We start from the raw sequence: 9034 nt of genomic DNA, 5'->3' as shown, positions 1-9034 counted from the left end.
GAACTTGGGCAGCATTTCTGGACCCAAGATTGTAACGAATTGTATTTGATTGCTCAAGTTAGTAAAGAGAATAATAAAAAGGATAGGTGTTCTACATGAAATCCCATCCTTATTATGATAAATATAGGTAAGTGATGAATGAAATTTCCACATGAATCCCAATTTTTGCCACCAACAAGACACTATGGAGAAACTAAAAATTTGCTATCAAATCATCAACTTATGAGATGTTCTTTGTTGTTGAAATTGTGGGCAGAGCAGGATACTGCTCAATATCAAGACGTATTACAAAGTTGTAGAGAATGGAGCTGCAATATATATGTTTACCGATTTTAATCACACTAGTCAATGATAATTCGGGATCATAATAGTGTGCAGTTGGTTTTCCTTCCAAATCGACGGCTATAACTCCTCCATTCCTCGACAAAGGTAGACTCACTACATACTTTGTAACCATTGCTATAGCCTTCCGAATGAAAGGGTATCTAATTATGAAATCCAAATCAGGTGTAAAGGCCTGCCAGTAATGCACAAAAACAACATTTATGAGTAAACAAGGCAGAAAGATCCAACACTTTCCTTTTTCTTTTGGAGAGTGATAGTTTAGAGTCATTTCATAAATCAAATTCCCTAAGCCCTTGGTTTAGTATTTACTTTTTCAAAAAATAGTAATTTTAACATAATTTTCTTTCCCCTTTGGTTAAAAAATTGAATGCTAGACCATTAATTGATGTATAGATAAATAATGAAGTTGGGGGCTACGTTACCGTTGCTATTCCAATCCAATACTTCCCTTGTCCATCATAATGAATGTTATCAGGCATGCCAGGTAGATCACAGAATTTTTCTATGCTTCCTTTTTTAGAGCCCTGTATGTAATATTTCTTGCACTTCATCCTGCACAATCAGAGCAATCTGAAATAAGTCAAACAACTTTCAGAATTATGCAAGAGGTTTGGGCTTAAGTTCATATTCAAATAACCTTTACTTACTCAGTTAAGTGCCTTATTTTCACAGAGATGGTTGATTAGAGTATGTACAAAATTTAATTTGATTTCCTCTTATCAAACAGCAAGTAACTTACAGGACAGTTTCACAGAAGACCACAAAATGTTGATCCGGTGAGACTGCAACTCCATTGGGAAAGTAGAGGTCGCGGACAAGTAGGGTTGTCTTCTTTGTTGCTGGATTATAGCTAAAGAATCTACCATTTGGCTTGCCTTCCAAGATGTCGAAGAGGGACTCCTTTATTGAGTATTTGTATGAAGCATCTGTGAAATAAATAGTACCATCATGTGCTACATCAACACCATCTGTTAATTTGAATTTTAAGCCCTGAACCTCATCCACTAGCAGCTCAACCTCCTTTTCTCTTGTCACTCTTAGCAGTCCCTGCATCATTAAGTGGATACGTGAGTGCTCACAAACCATAATCAGAGTAATATTGTTCTACACAAGAATTAAAAAACGTTCGAACTAAATCAAGGAATAATGAATTTAAACTCTTATCCCCAAGAAAAAGGTAATGTCACGAGCTAACTAAAAAAAAGTGGAGTTATTCACACAAACAGATTCTGAAGCACTCAGATTTTGCATAATCGATCTCTTTCGATCTCTTTACATAGTGGTCCACCAATGACTTTCCCATTGAAAGTGTATTTGTTATTAATACGCTTTGTTCATAATACGCTTAATTCCACCAATCACTCGTGATTAACAGTAACGTAAAAATAATTTTAAGCTTCTCTTTGTTCATAATACGCTTAATTTCACTTTTGATCTATTTGGTTTACTAATTGAAACTATTTATCTCTTATATTATTAATTTGAGTGCATCTAAGAAATTTTGGTCCTCTTATTATTTTAATTTGAACAGTGTTGTCATTTCATTTATTTGAATCAAGCAAGCAAAACAAGGATTAAGGACAGTGTGTCCATGACCTGCGCTGCACTTCGAATTAATCTCATAGTTAGCTCAAAAAGTTAAAGTTTATAAAGATATAAAGGAGAGCTTACTCACCTCAAAAAGGTATTAGGGTACTTCCAAGAATTAACAAAAAGATTATTAACTCAACCTACTCTGGACTTATAGCTTTCATCCTAGTCAATCTAAAATTTTCAAAACAAGAACCTATATCAATAATATAAATTTATTCTTTCTTTTTCACTTTTTCATAAAAACATGAAATAATTTGTTTCTTTAAAAAAAAGGGAAATGGTTCATGTAAGAATTTTTATTTAATAAGAGAATGATCTTCTTCTTTTTATTTATTTTTTTATAAGAAAATGGTTCATATAAGAGAAGGAACAAATATTTCTAAAGTTACTTTACATAATCTTTTTTACAACATGTGATTTTAATTATGTCTTACCAATAACACATAGTTAAAATCACGCGACATATAATTTATCCAAAGTAATTGTACAAAAAGTTAACCCATAAGAGAATGATCTTAATTGCATGTAAAACTGCACATACATTATATTTGTTGCACATACTTGATATTTATATCATTCCTTAGTATGTGAAGAATGTGTTGTTAGCAAACAACATCGTTCTGAATTTGCAAAAGGGAACTCATGGAGAGCAAAGGGAATTTTGCAATTGGTGCATTCAGACATTTGTGGTCCAATAAATCCAATTTCTAATGGAGGTAAAAAATATTTAATTACCTTTATTGATGATTTTTCTAGAAAAACGTGGGTTTATTTTTTACAGGAAAAGTCAGAAGCTTTCTCTACATTTAAAAATTTCAAAGCTCGTGTGGAGAATGAGACAGGAAGGATGATTCAGACACTTCGCACAGATCGTGGTGGTGAATATTGCTCAAAAGAATTTGAAGTTTTTTGTGAAGAACATGGCATCCGAAAAGAGCTTACAACTGCGTATACACCACAACAAAATGGTGTATCAGAGAGGAAGAATAGAACCATCCTCAACATGGTTAGAAGCTTGTTGGTAAGAGGAAGAGTTCCAAAGACGTTTTGGCCAGAAGCAGTAAACTGGTGTATTCATGTCTTGAACAGAAGTCCAACCTTTGCAGTTCGAAATATGACGCCAGAAGCGGCTTGGAGTGGGAGAAAACCAAATGTGGATCACTTTAGAATTTTTGGATGCATTGCATATGCTCTTGTCCCGGAACAGAAAAGAAAAAAACTTGATGACAAGGCTGAAAAATGTGTCTTTCTAGGTGTAAGTGATACATCTAAAGCATATAAATTATTTAATCCACTGACGAAAAAAATTGTGGTTAGCAGGGATGTTGTTTTTGATGAAGAAAACACTTGGGATTGGAATATGCAGCAGCCTACCGAAGTTCTTTGTGATATTGATTCTGAACAAGAGCAAATTTCAGCATCTAGTATGCCTGAAAATTCGTCTATTGCAACTTCTTCAGCTAGTCAATCCTCACCAACAGTAGTTAGAGTTAACGAAGAAGAAACTCAATCTCTTCGTCGTGTTAGAAGAAGGCCTGCTTGGATGGAAGATTATGAGGTAACTGGAATTGAAGATCCAATTACTCACTTTGCTTTGTTTTCAGAATGTGATCCCGTGACTTTTGAGAGTGCTGTCAAAGAAGAAAAATGGCGAAAAGCAATGGATGCTGAAATTGATGCAATTGAGAGGAATGATACTTGGGAGTTAACTGATCTTCCAAATGGACACAAAATCATTGGTGTGAAGTGGGTGTTTAAAACAAAGAGACTCTAACAGTATTTACGCATTATAGTATAATGAAAAATAACTAACCAAACTTCTCAATGTTAAGAAACATATATATATATATATATATATATATATATATATATAGAGGTAGGATCCTTTGACACCGGTGTCAAATTTGACACCTCATCTAATAACCGTTAGATCAAAAAAGATCAATGGTATCACATGCTTGAGACGTCAAATTTCAAATTTGATGTCAAAGGATCCTACCTCATATATATATATATATATATAGTTTGCTTGTCGTATGGATCACTTAATCAAATCCAATAATTCATGAAAGGGACTCACTCACCTTATCGGCGTCAGCAACAATGAGCGCACCATGTTGGTCAAAAGCTAGCCCAAGTGGTCTTCCTCCAGTGTTGACCCAATTTTCAACCCCCGAGTCATTCAACCCGACTCGTTTGATCCACCCATCCTCACACCCCGTGTAAATGACACGCACCGTAGCGTCGTAAGCCAAGTCTTCAGGTCCCGCCACGTGTCCCTCAGACAAAGTTTCAGATCCTCGTCTCATGTGCTCGTAACGCGCGGGGGCTGCTAAGGTGGGCCGGCTCAGCTCTTGGGCAGGTAGCCGAGCAGGTTCGAACGGGTCGAGCCGGTAGAGAAGCGCAACCACCGCCACAGGAAGAACGATAACAAAGAACTGTTTGAAAAACCATGACCTTTTACTAGTTTTGTCAAAATCGTGGGGTGAAGCTGATTCGGCATGTCTTGACTCGGACATTGTATATAAGATTATAGACTATAGTTGGTGATAACTTGTAAGCTTTTACTGTTGGCCAGTTTCACGCTTCAAGGATAAGAATAGAGTGCTCCTTAATTACATTTGGAGTTCTTGGAAAGATATATAAGCATAAACGCGATGCAATCATGAAAATATAATAATATTATCATAATTGAAATGGACATTGGAGTTGATGGAAACTATAATGCAAGGTAGTGGTTCTCTTCTATTTTACCTTTTTAAAATTACACCCGTGGTCAGAAACTGACGTACTTGCATTGTGGTTGTCAGGTATATATTATTTTAAATGATTATTAAGATTTATGAAGGGCAACTTGCCCGGGCGGCATAATATTTTTTATTTTTTTAAATTAATGCGTTTATATGAGTTTCCAAACTCTATTGATGTTTTTTTTTTTTCCTTTTCGGTCTTTATTTTCTTTCCGAAAAATCGAGTCCTAACCACACTCTTCATCGTAGGTGGCGGGGTTGCTATCGTGCATTTTCCGAGATTTCAGCCTTATCAATGGATCTGATCCATGCGGGTCCAAAATAGAAATTGGCCTAACGTAAATGGAATATGATACCTTCTTCGTGTGTTATAATATTTTTGTCAATACGTTAACCATTTTTTCTTTCACATTGTAATCTCTAAAAAAAAATAGGAAATGGATCTTCTTCTCTCAGGTGTAATTTAACATGATCATATCAAGTGAGAAGATCTTAACCTATTAATAATTAAATCAACAGTGATGATTGTGTAACTTCCTATCCTTATATTTTTTCTCTTTCCTTCCTTATCACCGTTAACTCATCCATGTATGATTATGATTGTCTCACATGACATGATCATGTTAATTAGCACATAAGAGGATCCACTCAAAAAATATATATGAGAAAAAATCGTTGTGTTACCTAACAGATCAATTGGGAGGTTGTAGTTAGAATATTGTTAGTGAAACTTAACAGTAGTAACGTTACACATCTTCATCTTATATATCTTTTGAAGGATTAAATAGGTAGTTGCAATTTTGTGATTGCATGCACGTGAGAATAACTGAAGGCAGAATAGGAACTTGATGCACTATAAAATAATAAGTGATGCATGTAAATTTTGGAATCAATGAATCAGTTACTTCTGATTTTTCCTCTTATCTCTCTTTTGTGTGAGTTAGAACAAAATTCCCAACAGGGGTACTTTCATCTTGAACAAATCACCATATTCAAGATCTTGCAAAAGCTTTTCGATTATTTCGGCAACGATTAGAAATCCTTTCGATGTCAATCAAACTCTAATATAGCACTTAAAACCCAGCCTTGATAATTACCAAAATCAAATTGCTCTTCTTATGGTTTACGTGCAGAAAGTCCACAATATTGTGTTAGCCATGGATGCTCGTTCAAGAGAGTCCTGGAGACACTAACATCAACACCTTCACCCAGTGGCGGACCTATGTATGTTTTAGCGTGTGCAAGTGCACTTACAAATTTGGTGGAGAAAAAAAAAAAAAAAAAAATATATATATATATATATATATATATTTTTTTTTTTTTTTTGGGTCATGAACAAAAATCATAGAATCCAATTTAATCTCTTAAAAAAAAGTCAACTCGTGATCCCTTTAAAATCCAAAATACACCCATGTTAGTCCTTTTGAGGGATTAAAGTGGATCTTTTTGAATTTCAGATGACCATAATTTTAATTATCTGGGTCTATTTTTGAATTCTGAGGGATCACGAGTAGACTTTTTTTCCCTAAAAGATTAAATTGAGGCCCGTAATTTTTGTTGAGAACCCAAAATATTCTATTGTAACAGTTTAGTTGACTCTTGATTACTTTTTTTATATTAAGTTAAAGTTTTTTTTTTATATATATTCTTTTGTATTTTAATATATTTAAAATTTTCTTTAAAAATTTTTTACTTTATTCTTTTATTCTAAGTGTGCAGACATTAAAAAAAAAATTTAGGTTCGTTATTGCCTTCACCATTCTTTCGAAACCACTCATCCACCTTCTTCTCCCTCTTTTGGGTTTACCACTGTCGTTTCAGTCTTAGATTCACTAGCCTCGCAGCCATCGAGTTCTTTCTCACTCACCAGCCTCCACGATTATGTTTCCGACAGTTGTGACAACCTCTGTGGTGCTACCTCCTTTGCTAATTGACGATAATCATTTGTATGTTTCGACATAGGTGTCAAAGCATCCTCTGTTACATCTTTTGGGATTGGGTGTTCCTTCACCACCATGAGCTATTACTAGAAAAAAAAAACTTGATTAGTGACGAAATTCTATGGGATTCCGTCGCAAATTTATTTGCAACGGAATTTTATCATTTGTGATGAAAATTATTGTTTGTGACAAAATTTGCGACGGAATTTTTCGTCGCAAATAAGTTTTTTTTCTAGTAGGATTGTCTTGCTTGCGTTGGAGTTTCAAGACCAAAACTTAAATGTCCAAATTGGTGAGGCAAAAACTACTACTAGAATAATCAGAACTATTACTAGAATATGCCATTAGATTGTCTAGTGATAAGATATTTGTGTAATTTGCATAAGTTATAGTTTCAAATCGCAATGACACCATTATATCCAAGAAAAGAACTTTTAGTATAATAAGACCATTTTCATTTCGAAGACTAGGAAAGACCCTGAGAAGGCGTGTTCACCTTCTCTAATATTGTCAAGGATCCTTTCAATGCCACTCTATCCATTCATCAATTCCTGGAGGATGACTTATGTTCTACATTTTGCCTTTTGTCGTGAGATTCATTATTTGGAGCCCAAAAGGATCCACAAGTTTCTCTTTCCAAAGGACCTTGAGGAGAAGGTCCATTTCGAGGGTTAGAAGTGTTACGTAACTGATCAATTAGGAGGTTGTCGAGTAGTTAGAATATTGTTAGTAAAATTAACAGTAGTAAGTTGCATATGAAGGAATAATTAGGTAGTTGCAGGTTTTTACTACATACAGTTGAGAATAACTAAAGACATAATAGGAATGTGATATACTATAAATAAGTATCAGAAATCCTTTTTTCATTTCACTACAGATTGTTCTCTTATATGTTATATTCACATCGATTTTTGTGCCACTCTTTTTTTAATGCCTTGCATTTTTCTGTGTCCGCGGGAACGAGGGTTTATCTACAGTGAAATGAGAAAACTAATTCCCAATATGTAATGCATGTAAAGTTTTGGAATCAATGAACCTTGCACTTTTGAGTTTTACTCTTATTCTCTCATTTTCTTAGAATTAGGAACATAATTCCTAACAAATTGTCATAATGAATCTTGCAAAGTATTCATGATGAATATCATAAGGCCACTTGAGTAATAAAGTTTTGTGCTATAAAAACAAAAACATGTAAAGAATAAACATGTTGTGTTATTGATTGATTAAAAACCTAACTAGTTTGTTAATTAAAATCATAATATCTCGATTAAGGATAAAAAGTTCTTTACCACTTAAATTATCAATTATTAGCAGTCACATTTATTTTTTATTAGTTCTTTAAAATTTGTACGGACGCAGTCATTTGTCTAGTGTGGAATATATTTTTTCCTAAGTATTTTATTATTATTTTGGAATCATGATCCTTTAAAAATAAATTACCTCCACTCTAGTTTCTCAAGATTCATTAATACATAGTTTTTCGGTTTATTAAATGGGAGAATTTAAATTACATTGTTTTTGTTATGAAACTAAAGGATAACAGGAATATAGTAAATACAATAGAAAGAGAGAAAATGAGAACAAGAAGAAAGAAGGTAGTTTTCATTGTATTATGATTGACCATTTATAAGATCTGTACATTGTCTCTATTCATAGACTCTATACTATAATGAGTTACAATAAAATAAATGACAACAATGAATCCTCCTAATTACATATTAGAAGTTACAAAAGTTACACATTATTTCTTTAATTGGAAGTTATGGACATCCACAATAATATTATTTATAACACTCTCCTTTGGATATCCATTAACATATTATACCTTATTAAAAACCTTACTAGGAAAAAAAAAACCCTATGGGGAAAAAAATCATAATGAAGGAAAAAGAATATACATTTCTAATAATATGGATCGTAAGCTGCCTTAATAAAAATCTTACTAGGAAAACCCAATGAAACAAAATCTTGGTGAAGAAAAAAGAGTGCAGTACATATTTTACTCCCCCTGATTATAACATTATTTTATATCTATAATCCAAAAATCTCAGTCTCATATATCAGCTTCTCAAAAGTTTGAATTAAGCAATGTCTGCAAAATTGGCAAAAGCATCGTACTAAGAAATTTTTTCAAAAGATTTTTTGGGTAAAAGCTGGTTTGATAAGTTGTGCCAAACTAATACAGTCAAACACATCAGTTGACTCTATGGGATCAGTCCCGTCATTTCAGATTACGGGACCACCCTCCACGTCAGCTGCTCCCTGTAAGAACTTGCACCGTTAATTAAGGAAGTTAATTAATTAATTATGTGAAATTAGGAATTAATTCCATAATTGACCCTAATTATTATTATGAGGCTTAAATAATTGTAGTAAGTGGGTAATAATGCTGAAAGTCGCTTTTCG

At 33.6% G+C, this 9034-nt stretch overlaps 1 protein-coding gene across 1 annotated transcript; it reads right to left on the bottom strand.

The window, feature by feature from the left end:
* Positions 1-220: 220 nt before the first annotated feature.
* LOC133315465 (protein STRICTOSIDINE SYNTHASE-LIKE 5-like) lies at positions 221-4457 on the bottom strand. Its single transcript, XM_061517092.1, has 4 exons — positions 4023-4457; positions 1085-1392; positions 768-897; positions 221-517 (listed from the first exon to the last, which is right to left on the bottom strand). The coding sequence occupies exons 1-4, from the start codon at positions 4455-4457 to the stop codon at positions 221-223; spliced, it is 1170 nt and encodes a 389-aa protein (XP_061373076.1).
* Between the last annotated feature and the right edge of the window lie 4577 nt (positions 4458-9034).

The sequence above is a fragment of the Gastrolobium bilobum genome, unplaced genomic scaffold, assembly GCF_033153095.1.
Source record: "Gastrolobium bilobum isolate Gb01-03AN ecotype WA unplaced genomic scaffold, APGP_CSIRO_Gbil_v1 utg2803, whole genome shotgun sequence".
NCBI classification, from domain to species: Eukaryota; Viridiplantae; Streptophyta; class Magnoliopsida; order Fabales; family Fabaceae; genus Gastrolobium; species Gastrolobium bilobum.
This window is presented reverse-complemented; position numbering and strand designations above follow the sequence as displayed.

Coding starts and splice junctions, on each gene's coding strand:
- LOC133315465 (XM_061517092.1), bottom strand. CDS start 4,457: ATGTCCGAGTCAAGACATGCCGAATCAGCTTCACCCCACGATTTTGAC. Junction 898..1,084: donor GTCTTCTGTGAAACTGTCCT/GTAAGTTACTTG, acceptor CTGATTGTGCAG/GATGAAGTGCAAGAAATATT. Junction 518..767: donor ATTGGATTGGAATAGCAACG/GTAACGTAGCCC, acceptor CATTACTGGCAG/GCCTTTACACCTGATTTGGA.